Source organism: Astatotilapia calliptera, chromosome 23 (genome assembly GCF_900246225.1).
Source record: "Astatotilapia calliptera chromosome 23, fAstCal1.2, whole genome shotgun sequence".
Lineage (NCBI taxonomy): Eukaryota > Metazoa > Chordata > Actinopteri > Cichliformes > Cichlidae > Astatotilapia > Astatotilapia calliptera.
In genome coordinates this window covers 6,815,029-6,839,247 of record NC_039323.1, presented here as the reverse complement: position 1 = coordinate 6,839,247, position 24,219 = coordinate 6,815,029, and the positions used below count along the sequence as shown (strand labels likewise).

Here is a 24,219-nt window from a genome sequence, read left to right as displayed (position 1 = left end):
TGCCCAGGAGCCCGTCAGTAGTAGGCTTTTTTCCAGGCACTGAAAGCCCATGGTAGCTGGAAAAGCGTCTCCTGACATGACCTGCAAATCAAATACCTTTCCCCAAAGCCCTCATGGGGAAACACAGGATGTTTTCATTCTTTATTACAAACAGAACCAACACAATGCTTATTCAAGGAAACTTGCTGTTCTAATAAGAGAGTATGCTTTGGTTAAAGAAGGAATGTGCTGCTTAGGGATCACTGAGAGGAAAGGACGCCTGACTTTACGAGATTCTTAATCAGTCGTGGTTGTGCCAGAGGAGAGGGAGGGCTTGATGTGGCACTGGGGAGACAGACTTTACTTCATTTTTATTTGTTATGCACGACTCACCTGAATTCTCCTGCTGTGACAAGTTTTATTTAACAGCAGATTCAAGTTAAAAATATTTTTTTCTTCCTACAATAACACGTGTACCTGGAAAAGGCTTTGATTATACACCACATGACTTACAATGCTGAAATCTAAAAAAAAAACTGACTGCAGAAGGACACTTAATAGAGGCCATATTCCACTCTATAAATTTGGTTTCACCAAACTCACTCTTGAATGAAGTGTCTCCAAGGGATTTTAGGGTTCAGACTAATGAATTAATCCACCATGAGGCCACTGGTGTGCATGATGGAAACAGTTGACCTAATACATATTCCTGCTGGGACTGCTCCTCTCCATTTTCACTGTTTATGACAAAACCATGGAGCTCTCTGTGGAGGCACAGAGGGCTCCATGAATATTTTCCTGTTTTTAACTTCTCCAGAGAGATGTTGGGATCTAATTTTAGCCAAAACCTTCTGACTTGTACAATGACTTTTGGCACTACTTTTATCACCACTGTACTGTAAAAACAGCCAGTATAAAGAGCATATCAGAAGCTGAGTGTTACAAACTTAAAATCAAGTAGTCCTAAGGGGAAGACTGCGATTTATACATAAGAATAAGGTATTTCTCTTCGTTAGTCATTTCTAATTTACTTGTGTCTTGTCTGAAACAGGTCTCTCTTGTAAATGAGACACTGAGTCTCAATAGGACTACCTGTATAAATAAAGTTTAAATAAAATAAGTAAGTCTGCATAAAACATGCTTGAGTACAACAGCAGTGTTTTAGAGTAAAATACAGAGAGAATGAGACAAATAATTCCAGACATGTATAATAAAGTCATTAATTTTTTCAACATTTAATTGTTTTTGTTTCAGCCCTTAAATTAAAGTTGATTTTGAAATTTTATCACCTTGTAAACATTTCAAGACCCAACTGTACCTTTACGTGGAAAGGAAATGTCTTCAAATGAACGATAACTTGCTCATATTAATCCAATATGTGAGATTTACTACAGAATATAGTGGCATGGTACATACCAATCATTTGAACTTTAAATAAAACTAAACAATAGTTCAGTTTTTAAATAGAACAAAGCATAACAGGGACTCCTGTGTTTCAGGGAAGAAGCATGACTGCTGCTCTCTGAAAACTTTATTTGCATCAAAACATACATCTGACTATATCTCAGCCCTAAAACAGACCATAGCATTGACGCCATGCATAAAATATTCTTAAAATATGTAATTAACTACTGAACTGATTGAGAGATTTAAAAAAGTTTAACTATGAGGTTATTCAACAAAGCATTTCCCCCCATAATAGCACTTTTTAAAAAGATAGCAACTGCATTATGGTATAGGGGGAAGGTGGCTTTAAATAAAGGGTCTATTCCACCGGGGGAGATGTGTTGTGTGACATTTGATGCAAACAGAATAAGCTCAGAATTTCAAAAATATAGTCTATAACCAGCCTGCCTTTTAAAAATGTTGTTAATGTCCCCCAGGGAGAGAGACCGAGAGACACCACATCATAAAAGTGGACTTGCTCTACCCGAAGACCCCAGGGTTATGCAGAGTCAGAGTCTGTACGAGGTGCTGGAAGTCCTTCACCATCCAGGGCTGTTGGTGTGTCCCCACTGCACAGGCACTGCTGCTCTCAGGGCTGATACTCTGCGGGTCATTAAATGTTATGAGGACATCTGTGGAGAACTGCGGCAGACGGAACAGGCCCAAGTGGATGGTCACTGAATTCCTTGCTTCTTCATTGAACTTAGAGACGCACTGAGTCCCAGACAGCATCCACGCAGTGCTGCACTCTGACAGGGACAGCTCAGATTTGGGCAGAGCCACAACACTGGTCACTTCAAAAGCCCCCGGCTCCAGAGCTTTGTTGCTACCCGCGATGTCCTCAAAGTGGTACCTGGCTGCATCCTGGTCAGCCACCTGACCCTGGTACTCCACCAACTCGACGATCAGGCTCTGGTCTGTGTGGGCGTGGGCAAACACCTCCTGGTTGTCCGGGATTTCCCTCAGCTCGCTGATGTCTGTGGCGCTGTGAGGGATCACAGCTGACAGGGCTCCTCCAAACAGAGGATGAGCCTCGTTAGCGCTGCCTGCTGCACTCTGCATTTCTCTGTGAAGCCTGTAAACAGAAAGAAACACCACAGGTGAGACCGTCTCCACCCATATAAACACCACCTACTTAACAAAAATTGTAAAGGAAAAAAAAGAAGCTTATAAACACACATCTGCAGCTCACCAACTCACCTCCCACTGCACGCTCAATGTGGTTCCGGTGAAAACTTAATCTTCTTCTTGCGCGTGTGGCTTTTTTTTTTTGCCATTATAACAAACACGCTGCTGCCACCTACAGGTGTGGCAGACCTCGACAGAGACGATTTCGCAGAATAAACTTAAAAAATAAAAATCTAAAATTTCTGATTTTGTTTTAAAGCTCATAACATACATAGCAAAAAAAGAAAGAAAGATATAAGTAGGTTTAATTCGAACATTTAAATGCTGAATGTCCAAATGACGTGGACGTTCAACAAAACAAAGTTCCCAATATATTATTCATCTGCATAAAAGTAACACAAATTTTGTGCTAAAAGGATAAGTATAAACTTATATGATCCCACTCCTGCTTTCTGTTTCATAGCCAGATTCAACTTTCTTTCAAATTACCTGGAAATGACACAAATGACAAATGACACAAATAAACAAAAGACTCCCTTAACGAGGTAAAAAGATGGATAAATTGATTTACATTAATTTTTTTGTTGCATGAATTGATTAGGTTCATTAATAATCAGCAGCCATAACTATGCAGTTTCCACAGGTCTTTTGTTCCTATTTGAAATCAGACTTTGCCTTTATGTGATAAATTACACCTTGGATACGGATTCAACTTTTTTTTCAACTTTTTTTGGGAGGGTGGATTGTACCTTTAAAAGATGTTGGGTATATTAATTATGTTTGGTCTCAATTGGATTTGTGGGAAAGAAACGACTCAGTCTTTTCCTTTGTGAGTAAAAAATAACGTATTTTTTGTTTGAAAATGTGAAGTTGTCAGTGTTATCAGCTCAACATTTTTAAGCAACCCAAATGTAACAAGGAAGAAAGCATGTACAGAAAGAGCGGAAGAACCTGTCTATTTATAGATCAGCTAAAACTTATTTTATCGTATTTATTTGAAGAAACAAGTGGCAATACCCTTGGCACAATTCTCTGTCTCAGCACTGGTGATTGTTTGCAATAAATAAGGTAAAGGCACCATAAATACATTGGTAAAATTATTTGTTTCTTTGAAGAGACCAGATTTTTCTTCTTTCCAAAAATATATCACTTTGATCCCATTTGAACTTTCTGTGTAGAAGTGGAATATTTACTGCATAAAATAATAATGGATTGCATTTATATAGCGCTTTTCGGGGCTCTCAAAGCGCTGTACAATTCCACTATTCACTCACTCTCAAAAGAACGTAAGGTAAAACATTTTCCGCAGGCCGTCAAACATCTGCGGCATTCTCTCCTCCTCCTCCACCAGCTGTTTGTGTTGATTTCCTGGTCAGCTGATTCAGACCGAGCAAAGATAGGACGAGGAGAGCTGACATCCACAATGATCATCGTGTTTCATGGTCATTGATAGCATTTGCGATGAATCAAACAGATCCGTAAAGTCGCATTAAGCCTTCGTGTTAATTTCTGAGTTTCTGTGTGGAGGAGTTTACCTGCTTCGAGCGAGCGGCGGATCCTGTGGAAAACAGCAGGTAGCCGCGTTAGCATCCTTAGCTTAGCTTGGTAGCTAAGCGGCCTGTTTCATACAGGTAAAATAATAAAGAAGAGTGTAACTAAGCTATAGTAGCTTTTAAATTGTTTTTCGTATTGTGGAGTTGAAGCTTCATTGTTAATTAGGTTGACAGGAATATTATTTGCTAAGATTTAGGTTGTCAAATAGCTCGACCTGCTAAAGTTGTTGACGGCTGTGATATAATGTTAATTAGCTTATGAGATTGTGAGCTTGAGTGTTCAGTTTTACTCCTTTGCTAAACTGAGGGACCCTTAAAGCTATTACTTTACATGTAATAGAAAAAAAGGGGGGGGGGGAAATCGGCCAAGCTAAGGGTTAACCCCTAACCCCAAGCCAAGCTTTACTCATCTGGTATTCCTCCCTTGATAGAAATTGATTGTGGGGTTGATTTTTCAGTCTTCTTCTGTTTGCGTAAAGTTGCAATCAATTAATTGATTAGGGTCATTAATAATCAACAGCCAACATTAAGCAATTTCCACAGGTCTTTTGTTCCAATTTGAAACCAAGCCTTTCATTTATGTAATAAATTACTGCTTTTCTTTCTGTTTTTCTGTTTTTTAAAATTGACTCATCCTGCTTTCCTGCCTGAGCCTTAACATGTTACATAGATGTAACTCTGGCTTCTTTCTCTTCACACTATTCCTGCTTCAGATCTGTCCCCTGCCTCTCTTCTCTGTTTACTGGAAAGCTCTTCTCCTCTCCTGACCGCTGAAAGGCCCAGTTTTCCAGCTGCAGTGCCAGAAAAAGAATCTGAGAAAGCCACTGTGTCAGAACTAGCTGGATTCAATGGTATAAGTTGTATTGTTGGGTTAGCAGAGGTTGTGTGTGTGTTTGTGATTATATTACCACTGAGGGTCACATGTTGTTTAGTTCAGTGTCACAGAGGCCCTTTAATGAGGCATCTGTGTGTGTTTTGTCTCGCTCTTTGGAGCATGAAACACCCAAACACAGACTCCAGGGTGCATAATTGGAAGAACAGCATGTTTTCCATTTCCGTGTTACATGGAGAGCAATGATGACATTTCCTTTCATATCTAGTGAGACTCAACACCTGCTCCACCAGAAGGATTTGGATTTAAAACAGAAAATAAGATATCTGTTTTTGGACTGTTTTAAAAAAATATTATGTTTCTTGTATATGAGAAGCTGGAAACTCAATATCTGATCCAACATCACATCCAATTACTTTGGGGACTGCAATAATCAGTTATCTTGAGCTACACTCTTGAGAGTCCTAAACCTGATACAGTAAACAGGCTATGTAAAGTAAAATAGCTCAGGTGAATAAAATAGAATACAGATGTCTTGCATTAAAGTGGCTCAATATATCCAGAACAATAAGAGTGAAATAAAGTAGCTAAACAAACAAATAGAGTTGTATTGCTGAACCGTGAATTCACATTTAGTCATTTATAATGTTTAGATTCTCAGTATGTTTGTAAACTCTGCATGTGGTTATGTCTGTAACTCTTTTCCTCTTACCAATACTGAAATCTTCTCTATTCAGGTATCTAACTCTGTTTTAAGTTCTCCCACAGTGTGGTAAAGCTTCATTGATGATTTTTCTTCTCCTGCCCTACAGAGGGAGCCAGACCGGGAGGAGCAGCCTGAAGACAACATGCCACCGAAGTTTAAACGACACCTCAATGACGATGAGGTCACGGGATCCATTCGCAGCGAGAGGGTGAGACACAAATAGACATGAAGGAGCTGGTGCTTGGCATTTGGGTTTGCAACAAATTGCATCTGCAGTTAGAGAAGTAAAGTAGGACATGTAGTATATTTTCTTAACCACTTATACCATTCATGGTTGGAGAGAGATGGAGCCTGTTCCTTCAGATGTTAGGCAAGAGGGTATTGTACATGCTGGACTTCTATCTCATAGGGTAACACATTACTTTTACTGTGGATTGACTGATTGAGCCCATCCTGAGCAAGAAAAAGCCCCGTATCAGATGTAGATTTTTCCAAGTTTATTTGTCAGATTAGTCATAATGGAAAAACAACAAAAATAAGGGGAGAGAACCAAAGCGACTTTTTTTAAGGGGTGAAGCTTTAGAAACTGCTACGGCCAAATGTCTGGTTCTCATCAGGTTGATCACCCCGTCCCACGCACCTGCACCTCCCCTGTCCTCCCTCCTATTCTTTATTGTGTTCATTCCTCTGTGTCATCCTGTTTGCTGTTGTGCTGAGCTGAGATCAAAGCAAAGCTTACCGGGAGGCTTGCATAACAAAATAACCTCCCATGCTTTTCCTTCAGTGCCCGGCCTCCTGTCTTACAATAATTGCTAACAGTTTCCTTCACGTCTGCTGTCTCAAATGGAAAGAAAGAAAGACGTTTGTACAGAAGGAGATTGTTAGTGCCTTAACTTATAAAGCATTTTATGATCATATGGCCACCATTCCCACAGATTTTTTGCAGATGCCGTGTTATTTACAGGAGAATAAATTGTATTGGCTCGACATTGACTGGCAGAATTGACACTACAGTGCATCCATAGGCGCCGCAGTTATTAGAAGGTGAATGCCATGGCTGAAAGAATTGAGATTTTAACCTTGGTTACTGCTAAGGTAATGAAATTCAAATGTAATTGATCTTTCTCATAAAAATTTCACACTGTTGGGTTTTAATATCGATTACCTTTCTTGTGTAGTATCTAGTAGCAGTGGATAAAGTCCACCTGCCTTCAGTCCAATAAGAAACAGACTCGTTCTCTTCTCCTGTGAGAATTCAATGCAGCTGTCCTCACTTATTCTTTATAATTAACAATTTACACCAGAGTGCTTTTTGACCTGATTACAGCCAGCAGTGGCTCAGACTTGTCGTCACTGCAGGGATATTGTGGCGTAATTCACCGTAAGATGCCAGACAGTTTGTCCCATCCTTTTCTTTTTACTTTTTTATCTGATCTGTAAATTTTTATGTTGGATTCTCAGCATACTGATTGTCCATCCATTCATCCATTTTCCTCCACTTATCCGGTTCGCTGGGGTAGCAGCCTAAGCAGAGCCACCCAAACCTCCCTCTCCCTATCCTAGTCCTCCATCTTATCCAGGGGAACACTAAGGTATTCCCTGGCTATCTGAGAGATATAATCTCTTCAGTGTGTCCCTGGTCTACCCTGTGGCCTCCTTCGGGCAGGACATGCCTGGAAAATCTCACACAGGAGGCATCCCAACCACTTCAACTGGCTCCTTTTGATGTGGAGGAGCAGCGTCTGTACTCCGAGCCCTTCTTGAATATAAAGAAGAGGCCAGCCACCCTTGAGAGAAAGCTAACTTCTGCCACTTGAATTCACACTCTCATTCTTTTAGTCACTATCTAAAGAGCATGACCATAGGTGAGGGTAGTGATATAGCATAATGATCGTCCTGCTCTGAAACCATTTCACTCCAGTGCTTGTGTAATGTAGTGGCTGCTCTCACACATCACATTCTTAGATCAACAGACTTGAACTTTTATTGCTGCACACTGTGACGACTGCCCACCTGGCCAGTAATAACAAGGCACCAGGCTGGAAAACAAAATCTGGGGAAAAGTTAATGGTGTGCCTGAATTCAGCCAGTCATGCAACAGAAGCTTGGGTTTGTATTGAGCCTGTCTTAGAAATAAGACAAGAAAACACATCGGGTGTCTGTTTTAGTAGTCACATAGCTCTTTGTAAGTAGGCAGTGTGTTTACACACACATATTGGTTATGTGTTCCTCCAATTATTATGCATTATTTTAGTGATGCCCTTATTTTGGGTCATCACTAACAACCTCTACTTAGAACAGATGAAGGAGTTTTTATTGGGCTTTGGCCAGCAGAAATTCAGCTTTTTTTTTTTTTTTTTGCTTTTCAGTAGAGATGGCACGATACCACTTTTTTATGTCCGATACCGATACCGATATCATAAATTTGGATATCTGCCGATACCGATATGAATCCGATATAGTGTTTTTTAATCAACAAAACTGTTTTTTAAATATCTTGCTGCATTTTGTATAAGTTCATACTCAAGTTTAAAACAACAACTACACTAAAGCTATTCTGTTATACCTGTATGCAAAAAAAAAAATTCATAGTTCAGCAATACTGATCAATCTAATAAACTTAAACCTGCACCATCCTCCCTATTCTGGTATTTTAAAGAGTACTTAGCATAAATATTAAGCAACCTAACTAATAGGGTTCCAACTCCCAGCAACAACAAAAATAAATAAATAAAAAATAGGGAACCACCCCTCACGCTCCACCTCATGATGCTTAATCGACATAATCAACCTTAATTTGATGCAGTGTGAAAAAAAAAAAATGCACAGAAATCAATTATTTTTCAAGAAATATTAAATAGATTCAACATCTTTCTTCAACAAAATTGCAGACTGCACAGATGGTACCTTCCCAAAGGAAAAAGTACTATAGCTTACTAGGGTATATATATTAGACTTAATAGTTACTATATACAGTAATTGACTTCTATTCATTTTACATCAAATTAAAACTTTGGGTGTCAGATAATTATTTATTAAAAGCTAGACATTTTAAATGAGAATAAGGAAGAAAAGTATGTCTTTGTGCCCCCTTTTCCCTGTTAATGCCCTATCGGCCCCCCTGGCTAAACTTTGCTAGATCCGCCCCTGCACAGTTACCAGCGTCAGCTACGTAGAAAAAGATCCTCGAGTAGAAAGTAATATTAAATACATTCTAACAACAGCTGATCAAGCTTAAACGTGCTGCTGTTGTTCAGCCGCTGGTTTCCTCTTTCTGGTGCAAAGTGGGCCAAAAGCAAACAAGAGAGACGGACTCGCGACAGAAAAGCCGATCAGCTGATCCGTAAGCAGTTTCATGATTGAAGTAGCAGCCGGAGAGGCAGTCGCTCCATATATCGTTTGTTAAGCTTAACGCAGGAATGCTTTACAAACATTCAGAGATGGACTTACACACTTGCTTTACTTCTCTCGGGATAACTTTGTCGGAGATGAAATGCCGGGTTGCTAGCGAAGCTCCAAATGCTATCCAGACCACCGACAGGTCCCGCATGCCACAGCCGCTCTATCACGTGATGCATACTGCTCCGACGTGCTAACGTTCTGGCGTGTTGCAAGTTTTGTGAGGTGCTTTCCTGATATTTAATGGATCGGATTACATTTTTTATTTTTCTCCGATATCCGATCCAGTAATTTAGGTCAGTATCGGACCGATACGTAATATCGGATCGGTCCATCTCTACTTTTCAGCCACCATACAACAGCCTGATATTGGAGCCCTTTGTAACTTTGGCCCGTTGTAGCATGGATCCTGTGGAACTTGAATTTTGTAGGATGGGGCCTGCATTAGTCAGACTTGTTGTATTCCTGGGTGATTTTCTTGCAGTGTGCTGGGGATTATTATCCTGCAGTGGGCTGCTATGGGGTTGCGCTGTTTTGGCATCAGTGTTTAGGCAGGGTGTTCAGGTGTGAAAGTAACATGTTGATTAATTGCCAGGACCCAAGGTTTCCTAGCAAACAACTGCTTTTTAACAAGCTGATCAGTTTGACTGTATTTAGACAATCTGTTAGTGGTTTTAATGTTTTGGCTGATCGATGCACTGGGCTAATGTTGTATTCACTGTATTGACCTTCGAAGGATAGTAAGTCAAAGACTGTCATTGATCCCTAAAGCAGCATTGTGGCCTTGTGGTGAATAAAGTGCATCCAGTTTCTTGAGTTCTCGTCACCAGGACTACTCCTCAGCAATCTGCTCAGGCTTTAATATTGGTTATAGACTAGCGCTCTGACCAAGTCCCTCCTTATCCAAAGTAGATATCAGGCAGGCAATAGTCCCAACTTCTGTGACCTCTGACCTTTTTCTCTTTTACAGAGGAATTTGTTGGAGGAGGACTCTGATGAGGAGGAAGACTTCTTTCTGTGAGTGTTTGTTAATTAATTTATTAATAATACATTAGATATTTAAAATTAAGTTGCATTTCAAACAGTAGAGCATTAATTTGCTCAGATGAATCAGGTTGTGAAGATGTTATGTTTTTCTGACATATACTGACCAGGTTTTAGAGCATGGAGAAAACAACCAACCACCAAATTGAGAAAGTTTAATAGCCAGTCTAAAGTTGCAGCCAGTCTATGGGAGTAATATTGATTGTTAGAGCATAGTACACTAACTAATCAGCACAATTCATGCTTGTAGTCTGTACATTTGACTTCATCCATGCTTGTTTTTCAGGAGAGGGCCAACAGGACCCAGGTTTGGACCTCAGAATGACAAAATCAAGCAGTAAGTACAAACGCATACCTCATTACAACAAAGAATCAGAGGTCAGAGTAGTATTTCCATTACTGGTTTTGATATTGGTGTTATGTAACTATGGTTCGTAATGTTTACCAAAAGCTGCTGGTTATTACCAGATTGTGTAAGAGAACCCATCATGTGCAGGTTATTGTGTAACCTTCTCAGGATGTCTCAGTCCCTCTGCAGACTAACAGAGAACAGAGGAGGTCATTGTTTAGATCGTCTCACACTCTGACTCGTTTCTCCACACTCCATTCATACTTTATAGTTTGTTATTGTTGTGAGCATATGAAACTAGATGCCATAGCTGCACATTTGACAAATGTTAAATTCACGGGGCTCTTGAACCTTAACCGCTGTGGTCACTGTAGTTGTTTATGTGTCATGATGGCAGCTCATACTTCTTTTATGTCTTTCTTTCTTGTTTGTTTTGCTCTGGCTTATGACTGTATACTACCTTCAGCATGCAATCAAGCTGAAAGCCAAGTCTGATAATTTACTGCAGAGCTTTTGTTTGAAACAGTCAGTTTGATTGTGAGTGAGAGCAGACAGTTGTTATAGAGAGAAATTCCACAGTTTTATATCATTACTTTTCCTCCCTCGTGAGTTTCCTTGCCAACTTCTTTCCGCTTGTTAACCATGCAGGCCTCCAAGTGGTATTACTCTAAAATAAGGGTGACCTAAGGGTAATGTGAACTACTCATGCCATACTCAGTTATGAGTAGTATAAATAAAGGATTTGAACTTAATGCTGCAGATACCTAACAGGTGCAGACAGGTCACGCTGAGGCTGTCAGGCTTTTCATTGTCTGCCAGCTGGACAAGGCCAGACATAGAGAATCTTTCTACTGTACCAAAATAAGACCGGTCCTACCGTTGTGATTCTGTGTCCTCAGGGTGCAGTCGCAGGTCGACGAGGTGATTGATGTGATGCAGGAGAACATCTCCAAGGTGATAGAGAGGGGCGAGCGACTCGATGACCTGCAGGACAAGTCAGGTGAGACACACCAGCCACCGCGTGTGCATATTTACCAGACATGTGTGCACTACTCAAGCATGAAAGGCAGGAAATACCATTACTATTATTGTTTGTTTTAAGGTTTAGTTTCCAGAAAGACCCTACAGACTTATTTTATTTTGGGTTACCTAGGTATTTAATAAATTTGATGCTATGTGCATCAAATTCAGAAGAAAGTCATTTACTAATGAGGCTTGGACATTCGTAGCATGCAAACAACCTTAAAGTTGAATGCCCTCAACTTTAACGGTAATGCAAGCATGTGGTTAGCTCTCATTACAGTGTGAGACTAATTTAGAATAGTTTTTAACAGATGTATTCAACTGGTAAGAAGGTCCAAAGTCAAACAAACAGCCAAGTGTTACTGTGCACTGAAGATATCCTACCTTTACATTGTGTCGATGTGTTAAGTAAATTAAATGGAACAATTTCTGTAAACCTTAAAATATTAAATATGTTTTGGCTCTTAACAAGGATAAAAGCATTAACATTATGCAAAGTTGCTACTGCACACACTCGGGTGTGCAGTGGCAACGATGGCATGTGAATAGGCTCCATACATGCAATGTTAAAAATACCTTGCATGCATCCTTGTGTAACTGTTTCCAGGTATGCAACTTAAAGCGTTCGACAGGTTCTGTGCTCTTACTGCTCTTTGTTGGACACGCACAGCTCATCTTTTTCGCCGCTAATGAAAACACATTGCTGCATTGCACTTGTTGTTGTTTTTTTTTTTTTTTTTTTTTTTTCCTTTTTGGTGTCACACACACACACACACACACACACACACACACACACACACACACACACACACACACACACACACACACACACACACACACACACACACACAGATGTTGTACATTGTACTCCAGCTTAGGTCTATTGTGTTGACCAGACAAGCAAGACAATGACGCACATCTGGAACACATCTTTGTGTGTCTTTGATGTGAGTCTTTGTGCATGTGGACATGTCTGTGTCTAATTGTGGCTTCGCTGTGCCTGTCGCCCTTCAGCCTTCCTTCTGCGTTTACGTGAGAAATTTACAATCATGTAATCGACACTAGCAGTTTGCCCTCTGACCCATGTGCAGGTAGTCTGTGGTTAAATTCCACAAGAGTCTTTTTAGAAGCCTGAGCACTGCTCTGTAGTGGTGACAGGTTGTAAACATGGAGATGGAAACAGCAGAGACAAAGACTTTAAATAGGGACGCAAGCTTAGATAAGTAATACAGTGCACACTAGGGAGCTCAACCCTACCTTCATGTTATCATGCATAAACATAAAGTTAACAACAGTATCCAAGAAACAGAAAATCGGCGGTGCGGGTGAGTCGTTTGGAGAAGGGCTGGAGGAAATGTGTTTTTGCTCCATTGTGTTTTAATGTGGAAACTTGTACAACAATTGATGCCAATAGAGTTGGTTTAAAAAAAAAAAAAGAAGCTGTTTAGAGGAGTGACTTCACCATCACAGTTAAGTCTTACATAACTCCTACACATGCACAACACCGAGCCAAAAAACTTGAGTGACCCTATCCAGTTTGAAAATTATTGTTTACTTTACTAATAAACAGATGTCCTTTTTTTTTTTTTTTTTTTTTTTTTTGTCCTCTTCGATTTACTTCCCTCCTCACGTGTCCTTCACTCATCTGTGCCGTAATCATGTGATGTTGCAGAGAGCCTATCGGACAACGCTTCTGCTTTCAGCAGCCGAGCCAAACAGCTGCACAGGAGGATGTGGTGGAGAGATATGAAGGTGGGGCATCCATTTCTTATTTAATATATATATTTAAATGCAACACAGATAACATTTAAATATCTGCTCATTATGGAAATGAGGAGGTAATCTAGCAAATCAGCTTGATTAGCAAAAGTTTTAAGTTCTGTAGTTATTTGTAGTCTGCAAGTAGCTATTTCCAAAGTTGATCTACAAATAGGCAAAGCATTGAACCCCATGATAGCGCCCTTCATTTGGATAATGAAGGAGAAATTATACAAATTTTATATGAACATTTTACATATTAATGAATGCCTACATTAACTTTTAGTGTTATTTTTAATGCATTTAATGAGTTATTTTTTGCATGTATTTACGATTATGACAGTTTTTGGTCCTCCACGGGAGATGTTCACCGTTGTGTGTTCTGTGTCTAATGTGTTGTTTCTCTCTCAGATGAAGATGATTATTGCACTGGTGGTGGTTGCTCTCCTGCTGATTATCATTAGTAAGTATTATACCAAATACATGAACAGAGTGTAAATTTACAAAGTGCGCGGGACTTCTCTCTTACTGTTACTTTTTCTTTTCTTCTCTTCATCAGTTCCAGTGATTCTTCGATATCGCTAGTGACTTCGGAGGAGGATGGGAACAACCTTCCTCTTCCTCTAGCTACCCCTGCACACAATCCTCCACTCCAGCTAGGGGGCGGCAGCCAGCTTCCCACACCCTCTTCAGTATCATCCTGTATACCCTCAAGGATCTGGTCTCTACTTTCCACTTAGTACAGATCTTATCACTGTATTCTCACATAAATCTACAGTGAGGTCTGTACTAAGGCTTGGTTTGATCCCCAACTTGAAACTAAGCTCCAGAAATGGGACACATGGGGAAAAAATGGGGAGATATTCCACCAGTGCTGTTTGGGAGAAACCTCTCAGCCCTCTAGTCAATGTGAAGGAGTGCTCCATTCCATGATACATATCGCATGCAGGACGTGACAACAAGTCCTGCATGTAGCATCATATACATCGATATTGTAAAGGCAGGGAATCGATGCCAACCATCTCTTAGTTTAGCCAGTCTGTTTCTGCTGCAGCAGTCTTATATAAAGAGGCTGTGAACTTCCAGCAGATAAACCTCTGATGTCTGCCCACGATTTCCTTGTGTGCTCACTTACTCTGAGGCTTGGACACTGAGAATGTTTTCTGCCCATCACAAGGTGGGAGAACATCTGAGGTTCATCTGTGGGGTCTAAAGTGGTGTTTCTTTCTTAATCATTTCAGTGGCTTTGACTGCTTTCACTTTTCAGGTATCTTTCCTCGTTCTCACAGAAACACGAGACTAGAAAGGAACTACATGTATTCATACAAGAACCTGCTCTGTAACAAATATCACCATAGATTGTTAGTGTACAGAAGAACCATGTCAAACCAAAACACCAAGGTTATGAATGTCTCCTAACCATTCTGTTCTCAGATGCTGAGCTTGGTCACAGCTGTCAAATTTGTTTTCCCGCTTGTGACATTACATCATCTCTCACGCTGCAGATGGTTCTGTTTGGTTTATAGGCTGCTTCTGTCTTTTTCTTTTTCTCCACCGTTTTCGATTTCTTATTCGCTCAATTGTTTAGCTGCTGGTGTTCCCGTCGTCGTTGGAGGGATTGTATGGTTCACTGTATGGTTACGTTATAAGGAGGGGGGGTGATTTATGTGGTGAAAGCTGAGCTGTGAAACAAGAGTAGGTGTAACTGTCTGGAATTAACTCTACATGGTCTTTTTTTTTTTTAATTTATTTTGGCTGTAAATATTGATTCTGTAATGATGTATAATACTCTGGCATTGCATTGGAAGACTGTGATCCTTTTTTTTGCTCTGAAATAAAATGATTTTAAAGGGCACTTGTCTGCTTTGCTGTGGTCTGAACTAGTACACTGTCTTATAGGAAGTCAGAATAGATGATTATGGATGGAAATGGGGAAATATGTATAGAGGGGGAAAAAGTAATTCTCATGCTGTACCTCCACTTTGAAACACCCTTAACTATCCTCATGCTCACAGAGCCTGCAAAGTCCTTTTATCTCTTCTCATTACCCGACAGTTTTATTGGCTTGTGGCTTTACTGGCAGTTTGGCGTCCCATGATGGCACTAAAGTTGGAGGGACTGGAGCTCGTGAGGTGTTATTGTTCTGACAGACGCGCTGCCTCTCGTTCCCTGGACAGTAGACGCAAACGCACACTGACAGCTCTGCCCTTTACTTAGCCAGCACTACCCAAGTCTTCTAAAGGAGGAGGAATTAAATTGGCCCATAGGGACCTTGCCTTTTATTGATCATACGCAAATGGCATTCCAGTTCGTGCTCATTAGTGATGCACACAGTAGGGGGGATGACTTAATTTCAGCTATGAAGAGGAGAGAGGTCATTTCATGTCATGCACTTGCCTGAATGTCGTTAAAGCTGTGGTGATAAAGGTGCATGTTGCTCGATGGTAATCACAGAGGCTGTAAAGTCCTGGCTGTAAAAGCTGCTGCCCTGTCAAGAGTTAGAGCTTGGAGTTTTGAATTTTGCTACTGGTCAGGAAAAAAGATTTGGGCCACACTACTACTTAAATCTATGAGACACTTTTATCCGTTGCCCCTGCTGAGACACTCTCACATTGGCAGCCGAGGATGTTTTGGTCCTCTGCAAGGTGCTGATATCTGATGACTTCAGATTCCGGGCATAGCGACGAATTTATGAGTCGTATAAAAGTGAATTAAACCCACAAGAAAGCAGAATGGATAATATGGCAGCCAGTTAACGAGCACACACCCTCTTCATCTGAGAATGATCAAACAGAAGATCATAGTGTCAGTGGTTTTAGGAGACTCTTTGCTCTTTATTTTAATTCTCCTCGTGAGTGTTTACCTGTGGTTCTTTTGGTTTCGCCTTTAAACTTCTCTTTAATTTAAATTATTGGAAAATATTAATGAAATTAATATCTAACAATACCACATAAAAGAAAAGTTGATTTTAAGCATAGTGTACCCTATTCATCTGTTCATCCATCTTTCCAGCCAGTCATTGCTTCGATAAAGGTAAATGTGTCAAGTAAGTATTACCAGAAGCAGTATTACGTCTGCATGTCTTATCTTGTTTACTTTCTAGCTGACTGGCTGTCCTTTTCCCTCTTTTCCCTTTGGCATCCCTAAAGTAGACGATTTAGGCATCAGAGTGATCTGCCAGGTCAAGAATTGAGAACATAGAAAAGTAAGGAGGCATGAGAATAAGAGGAGTAGGAAAGGAGCCAGGAGAGATTCAAGAAATGCAAACAAAGGCAGGATATGAAGGTAAGCTGAGAGCTGTAAAGATTAGTTTCAACTGGAAAGTATGTTTATCTGCACCTGGAGTGTTTCTCTTTCAGATCTTTTATTCTGGCTCTCTAAAGCTATCCTCGTATCTGATAACTGTAGGAATGAGTCACTACAGGCAGTGTGTCAGAAAAGACAGAAACAAATCCACTCAGCCAACAAGTGCTGGGAATTTTCACTCATGGGGATCAACGTCAGGTATCCAGTTGTCAAAGGACTTATAACCTTTGACCACTCAGGAGGACGGCTCTTACTTGCCGATTGCATCACCCCCGCCCCCCCCTTCCAATTTGGGAAGGGAACACTGTCTTCTCAGAAGGTAATTGTATCCAACAAGGACAAGCTTTCCCCTCTATTATTGACCGAAATGTCAAGCAAATCGCCTTTGACACACAGGATGAGGCATATTATTGGAGGCTTTTACACAATAAAGGGTATAATTATAGCAGTAATTGAAAATAATGAAAAGACAGCAAGCTGTAACGTCTGATTCCTAAATCTGTAAGCATAAACAGCTTGTGCATGAATGAGACTTTTTTTTTCTCAAAACAACCAGTATTTCTTTACTTTCTTTTTCTTCCCTCCCTTCTCTTCCTCCCTCCTCTACACCTCTCCTCTCATCTCCTTTTCATTTCCCTCCTTTCGTCCCCTCCAGAATGTATAAATATCTGTGAGCTGTCGGGGGAGAGCTCAGTGTTGCAGACCTGTTTATAGAGGAGAGACAGAGGAGAGAGCAAGAGTGGGAGGAGAGGGGCAAAACTGCAGAAAAAGAGAAAATACCTGAGGGAAGACTTAAAAAAAAAGAAGAAGAAAGCCATCAGTTGAAATTAGGAGTTGCGAAAGGTTTAGGATAATTCCACAATAAATCCAAGAGTGGGCAAAAGAAAGAAAAAGTTTTTAGAGTTAACTGTGAGCTGTCTCAAACATGTTTGCTCTACTCTCATTCTGTTTATGCGGTCTTCTGATGCGAGGTGAGGCACAGGACAGAGCTACTCTGTGGAGGGGAAATGACCGAGGTGGGCGATGCCACTACACCTTCACGGTTCCTAGCCCTGTTGAGTCCAGCTGCCCACAAGTTGGAGGTCCGGAGGTGGAAGGACTGAAGGCCAGACTCAACCTATTGGAGGTCCTGGTGTCCCAGCTGAGTGCAGGGGACTCTCGGCTCCCAGGGGTTCAACAAGGGTCTGGAGCCAGAGTTCAGTCTGAGCTGCAGGAGGCACTGAACCGGGCTGTTGGAGAGAGGAACCTGCTGCAGAGCGAAAAGGAGCACCTAGAGAGGGAACTGAATGGGCTTCAGCTTCGAATGGAGGAGATGAGGAGGGAGACAGAGAGGCTGAGGAACAAACCCTGTCCTCAACAGACACCCATGGTCCCACCCAGCCCCACTCTGCAGGACAGGGTCTCAAAAAGACCTGGTAGTGGTAAGAGAACCACCACATACTTACGTGCAATGCTTAATAACATTTGCAAATAAAAAAAGAATATCTTTACTTGACAATATCCTATTTTTATCATCAAATTAAAGAAATCTACCAGGTCATTTTATATCTACATCAGTAATTAAAATGCACAACAGAAGGAGCTACTGTCTGCACACAGGCTGTCATTTAGTTGAAATATATAATGAGCGTTTCAGTGAAGAATATTGGGTGCATCAGAGCAGCGAAGGGATGACACAACAAATTCTTCTATGTAGAGTTGCACAAAATACCAAAGCACTGCTCATGTATGTGGATCGTGTGGAAGTCTGTTTATGGTCACTGTTTAAATCATCAGTGAGTTCATGTTTTAATGATTCACACCTGTTTGCATGCTGTTAATGTTTTGGTTGCCCCTTTTGTCTGCAGCTACACTCAGCTCAGGTTTCTGTGCTTCCCACTTCCTGCACTGCATTTAGGGATGATAAACACGCAGCCCAGAGGGGGTCAGCTTAGTATTTATGGGCAGAGGTTGCTTTCTTTATGACTGGTGTTTCCCTCTGCATGGCAAGAAGTGTGCGAATAGCTCTGCTGGGGAGGGAAGGGGGACTGAAATGTGATGCACTCTCTGGAAGCGGTTGTTCCTTTGCCCAGATCTCATCTGAGGGCTTTTGATGATAGCTGGTGGGCTGGGATTGTTGAGGATGTGGGTCTGTGGCCAAGAACAGGGGTTAGAGGGCTCCACGGAGCTTAGAAGTTATCTTAGAGCCACTGAGGTTATAAGTGGCCAAACACAAGTAGAACTGACATGGCCATAATATTGTTGGTAAGCACTCTCTTCTTTTTTTCTACGCCGTCACTCCGTCCACCCTCCTGGCTCTCGTCGTAAGTTGCTTTTAAGGCTGAGCTTGCCATCAGCAGTAAATCCTGCTTTTCTAATTCCTGCCAGACATCCCTACTCCCTGTGCATCAGGAGAGCTTATAAGCTCTATCTCCTGCATACTCCAGGCTATCTGCTGAGCTCCTCATGTTTGCACCTGCAGACTGAAATACACAGAGAGGCTCCCTCAGGGTGACAGGCAGATGTCGAATAGATCAGAGTCTGAGGAAGACATGCAGGAGGAGAGAAGAGATAAATGTCAAACCAGGTTGTGTTTAGGAGTAAGGAAACTCTGACAGGAACATTTTTTTATTGTTTACAACCCATGCAGTGGTTATGATCTCTAGTAGTAGTTGCCACTCAAAATATACGAGCCGCACTGTGTAATGTTATTCTAGGTCTTATAAAAAGATATTCACATAGAATTTACACTGGAAGTGATAACACAAACCTTTTTTAAGGTAGACAGCTGAACTAAGATCCAAGAAAATCAAAGTTTACAACTTGAAAATGGTGGAAAATCGATGAAGCCAGTAGAAGACAAGCAGTAGAAGTCAGATTTATATAGAAAAAGGTTATTTTAGTTTTAAGTCACAGGAGAGGAATAAATACAGTCTGCTTCATTGTCTTTTAGAAGAGTTTCTTCAACTTCCTGAATGTGCAGCCAGCAGGATTTGCAGTAGTAAATAATATTTGCAAGATGCCTCAGGCACAGGGCTTCACATGCAACAGGTAGAGGAACTGCAGCTTAAGAAAATCTTCTGTGTGGTATACTTCAAACACTGACTCATGAGTATACAGGAAGAATAAATATCCAGATGCAAAATGTTTACAGCAGCCGAGCCGAAGTCTGCTAGCTGGGGTCAATTAGACTCCTCCATCCTCACATAAATCCTCCGGCGGGAAATTAATGAGGTTTATGGTATTTTACTCAGTGACATCCCAAACAAAAGAGGCAGGATATGAGGGCCCATATGGCAATCACTGCCATACACACTAGGGAAAAGACAGTAGGAGAATGTGGCTGTTTACCTGTGATGATGATAAATGGCTGTTACTCTGTGGGACTGTCCTCAGAGCAGAGGCAGACATTAAACTTCCTGCTACAGTTAAATCACGACTGGTGCTTTTGCTTTAAAAACCTTTAATTTTTGGGAACATTTGGGAACGTTTTTTACAACACAACTGTTGTTCGTCATTTACCATCCTTCTTCCCGTCTTTATCATAAATCAAGATTTGCTTCCAGATGAAAACGTTCTCTGCATCATTAGGCTTGATTATGAAAAGCACGGCTTTCACATGCTCACACCCATGCAATTAGTCCCAGAGGACGGCCATACCCAGACATAGACTGCGTATCATTTTTTTTCTTTTGTAAACATCACCGTGTTTACGTCTTCAAGTTTCTGAGGGGTACACAGTTTGCAGTTATTGTTTGACATTGTTTAGGTTTGAGTATTTCATGAAGGAGAGAAAAGGAGAGAAAAGGAGAAGAGAAGAGAAGAGAAGAGAAGAGAAGAGAAGAGTGATATAGGGGAAGAAGAGCAAAACGGGTGGTTTGAAGTTGAGCTGACGGTGGGGTGGAACGGGGTGTCAAGTGTGTTGACTTGTGTGTTATGTATGTGTGTGTTATGGTCGGTCAATCTACCGACTGTCTGACTCCAGAGCAGCTGGGAATCCATTTAGGGGTGTTTCTTTTCTGCTGTCAGATTCCCTGCTGTCATTGATGCCATAGACATATTTGGGTATACATAAACTCTCTCCAACTACAAGAAAAGTGTGCAACAAAAACCTATGATGTGCCTGTCTGTGTTTAGGGTTGAATCCGATGTCTCGCCTCATAACCAGACCCAGCAGGCAGGAAGACAGCAGCAATTTGAGAGGTGAGATGACTTTTCTGCAGAACTTTCACTGTCTCCTGTATCTTCTTCAGCTCACCCCAGGTCTCTCTCTGTTCAGATTCAGCATGGCAGTATGGAGCTCCGGGCTTTCAGGAGCTGAAGGCTGCCGTGACAGAGGTACCCGCTCCAGGTGGCAACGAGGACAACACAGGTAGTTGGATGGTGTATTTGAACTGAGGCTTATTGCTATTTATGGAATCACAAATAGAGACCAGTAGATACATATTGTCTATACACACCAATTAAATGCATGTTGTGCAGTACTGAACTACTAGTTGCAAAATGGAATAATGGAAACAAATATTTTACAGTTGTACGGTGGGTCATTTAAAAAGTGGTTTTCTTTAAAATAACTTACTTGTTCCTAAACGGGACTCCTTGAACATGTTTGTGCCTTTTGAAGAGTTTTAATACCACAATACTTATTATTTATTTCACTTTTATTGTTTTTTTTTTTAATTTTTGTTCTCTTTCTGTGTCATTTTTATCTCAGTGAGATATTATTTAACTTTTCCACCTGATATAAACTATATTGTTATAGGTTGTGTTTAATGTTTTGTCTCCTTTGGTATAATATTTTAAATTAACCTATGAGATCCTGGTGTTGGTCTTGTGCACCACTTTTGTGAGACTCTAGTCTAATTAGCAGGTATGTGTGTCTGTGTAACACACCCATACAGATTATACTGTAGATTACTAGAGATGATATTGTAGCACTCTACCCTCTCATCCTCTCATCCCGACATGGTCACTCCTGACTCCAGAAAAACACGGTGCTCATAAACCAGTGGATGATGTCACCATGACTACGTTTTATAAGGTTTATAGTACAAACACACCAGTATGACCCTTTAAAGTGTCCAGTTTTTACAGCTCCTACTTCCCTCCCTCCCTTCACCCTTCTCCCCGTGCATCCATCTGACTTGCCAAACATGACACTCGCCCCCCCACCTCTGCTGACAGTCTCAAAGCAAATACTACTATTAATACTGGGGCATTTGGGGTGAGAATACCACAGTCATGCCTGTCTGTAGGTATGAGCGCAATCCTGAGTTTCATATTTGTCTTCTAAGTGTAGAGGGAAAGCACCTCTAGCGATGACACGCTTGAACCTTCCCAAAGCCACGTCACCGCTCATTTCTGGGCTAGTTTCTTTTTCATGGACATCATGAAAATACACATGCAGTCAACACAGATAGTCATTAGATCTTAGATGAGGCCACACTAACCAGTATATTTATAAGACATACTCCTATTTAACCTTAAATCCGGCTTTACTTCCTGAACCTGAGAGCAAGGGTGTATTTAAGGAAGTGGTAAATATACAGCCTGCCTTATCGTTTTCCAAATAAGAGAAGCATAGAGTTCCCGCGCAGGATGAGTCGTACTACAGCTGCTGCTGCTCTGGTCATGGTGACTCAGGCAAAGTTGGACTTGTTGTCGAGTTGCATCTCCAGACCTGTTGTCTGCTTCCATGAGGAGAAACCGTGACCTCGATCAGATTCCTGTCGTCACCCCTCAGTCATGCGCATGTAGATCTCCTCGTTTGAGCCACCTTAAATGATCCCATGGCCTAAATGTTTAACTATCAGGGAACATTTGTGTTTTTTGAGAAAATAATAGTAATTTCTATCCTTCCTGTTTGCAGGATGTGGGGAGCTCCTTTCAGTTGGTGAGCCGGTAACTCACAGGAAAGCTGATAATATAGCAGGTAAATATGGTATTTGGATGCAAGACCCTGAGGCTGTTTCTCCTTACGGACCCAACATGCTCTGGCGCATTGATGCCATTGGTGCTGAGGTCAAGCAGATGTTTGGGTATGAGGACTTGGAGCAACTCTCTAAAGGCTTCCCATCCAAGGCAGGTGTCACATGGTTGATGTTCAGGATGGAACACATCTTTGATCTTAATTAAATCTTGATTATTGTTCTTGTTTCCCCTCGGTAGGTCCTGCTGCTGCCGGAGTTGTTAGAGAGCACTGGTGCCACTGTGTATAGAGGTTCCCTGTATTATCAGAGACGCAACAGCCGCACTCTCATCCGATACGACCTGGCTTCTGAGAGCGTCGCAGCTCGCCGTGAGCTTCCTCACGCTGGCTTCCATGGCCAGTTCCCATACTCCTGGGGAGGCTACACCGACATCGACTTGTCTGTGGACGAGAATGGGCTGTGGGCCGTCTACTCCACCAATAAGGCCAAGGGAGCAATCGTTATCTCACAGCTGGACCCAGAAAGCCTGGGGGTGAAGAAGAGCTGGGAAACCAACATCAGGAAGAACTCTGTGGCCAACTCTTTCATCATCTGCGGCAAGCTGTACACCGTAGCTAGTTATGCATCTCGTGAAACCACCATCAACTACATGTACGACACCAAAACCAGCCAGGGGAAGAACCTGGCCATCCCCTTCAAGAACAAGTACGGCTACAACAGCATGATCGACTACAGCCTGGCTCAGAGGAAGCTCTTTGGTTGGGACAACTTCCACATAGTGTCCTATGACGTCAGGCTCGGGCGCCAGCAGGCCAACTGAGGCCAGCACGAAAAGTGACATTTGCTTGGCTGTTCCCGCTTCAAAGACTCACAGCTTTAGAGCATGAGTGGCAGCAGTTGTTAGAAACCTAACACCTTCAGTATCCATGTGTAGAGGAGCCTAACTACCAAACTTAAAAGTGAGATGAAAACATCTGAGGAACAGTGTTCCAGGCAGGTGCTTTTTTCCTCAGATGTGAGGAGCTTTGGCTGTGGTATGGTCCACAAACATGTTTTTAGAGGAATTATTTTTGTACCGCCTTTAATCCAGATGTATAATTTTGTTGTTTTCTTGTTAAGCTATGTATATTTGAGGTTGAAAGAAAAGAACACAGAATTTTTCTATGTGGAATTAAAAATATATGACAAAAACTCCTGTGGTACTACATACACCCTATACAGTTGTTTCACCAGTCAACATCTTTTATCAAATAAACTGCGCTCTTACTTACTGAATAATGCATGTACTTGTACAATGTAGTCAAAATAATGATGTAATGTTCAAAATCATCATGAAATAAACCTGAATTAGAAAGTCTGAGTGATTATTTGTTATCTTAAGATGTTGAGACGTTCAATTTTTAAAGAAAAGCCAAAGATTTAATGCAATTTCATCGCTTTCTAGCTATTAAAACTAGATTGATTAAAAATAAAACAATTATTCTGATCAAAGTATTGCACATGCTCACTTAAACGTCAGGGGTATAAATCTATCCAGGTAGGGAGCAGAAACCAGTGTGAATCCATTTCACACCCAGTCTCCCAGCACAGTTTCAAGAGTGTGGAGAAGATACCATGAGACAGGTCTTTTATTGCACCCTCTTCTCACCACCAGGACCATGCAGCTCGACTGGCATGTCCCAACTTCTTCCAGCTCCCCCAGGATGACACATACACAGGCACTGCAAAGTTTGTCGTCTCTCCCAAAACAGTCTCAAGAGTGTGGAGATGGGGTGTTACATGATGGC

At 41.3% G+C, this 24,219-nt stretch overlaps 3 protein-coding genes across 9 annotated transcripts; 2 read left to right on the top strand and 1 right to left on the bottom strand.

The window, feature by feature from the left end:
- Positions 1-1,340: 1,340 nt before the first annotated feature.
- On the bottom strand, positions 1,341-2,688 carry rangrf (RAN guanine nucleotide release factor). 3 transcript variants are annotated; one of them, XM_026159266.1, is made up of 2 exons: positions 2,626-2,688; positions 1,341-2,500 (listed from the first exon to the last, which is right to left on the bottom strand). In XM_026159266.1, exon 2 carries the CDS (start codon positions 2,485-2,487, stop codon positions 1,906-1,908), a length of 582 nt encoding a protein of 193 aa, XP_026015051.1. In that variant the 5' UTR covers positions 2,488-2,500; positions 2,626-2,688; the 3' UTR covers positions 1,341-1,905. The 3 variants fall into 3 exon arrangements, with proteins under 3 accessions (XP_026015051.1, XP_026015052.1, XP_026015050.1); XM_026159267.1 differs by having other exon boundaries at positions 2,618-2,680; XM_026159265.1 differs by having other exon boundaries at positions 2,605-2,661.
- On the top strand, positions 2,484-15,072 carry vamp4 (vesicle-associated membrane protein 4). 5 transcript variants are annotated; one of them, XM_026159269.1, is made up of 9 exons: positions 3,885-4,127; positions 4,820-4,957; positions 5,751-5,852; positions 10,014-10,060; positions 10,374-10,424; positions 11,336-11,436; positions 13,132-13,211; positions 13,629-13,680; positions 13,777-15,072. In XM_026159269.1, exons 2-9 carry the CDS (start codon positions 4,955-4,957, stop codon positions 13,800-13,802), a joined length of 462 nt encoding a protein of 153 aa, XP_026015054.1. In that variant the 5' UTR covers positions 3,885-4,127; positions 4,820-4,954; the 3' UTR covers positions 13,803-15,072. The 5 variants fall into 5 exon arrangements, with proteins under 5 accessions (XP_026015057.1, XP_026015054.1, XP_026015053.1 ...); XM_026159268.1 differs by having other exon boundaries at positions 3,885-4,184; XM_026159272.1 differs by lacking the exons at positions 3,885-4,127; positions 4,820-4,957 and adding an exon at positions 2,484-2,525.
- A 2,065-nt stretch (positions 15,073-17,137) lies between these two features.
- On the top strand, positions 17,138-23,786 carry myoc (myocilin). The gene is made up of 5 exons (XM_026159849.1): positions 17,138-17,944; positions 20,640-20,705; positions 20,782-20,874; positions 22,372-22,583; positions 22,671-23,786. Exons 1-5 carry the CDS (start codon positions 17,449-17,451, stop codon positions 23,250-23,252), a joined length of 1,449 nt encoding a protein of 482 aa, XP_026015634.1. The 5' UTR covers positions 17,138-17,448; the 3' UTR covers positions 23,253-23,786.
- The last annotated feature ends 433 nt before the right edge of the window (positions 23,787-24,219 follow it).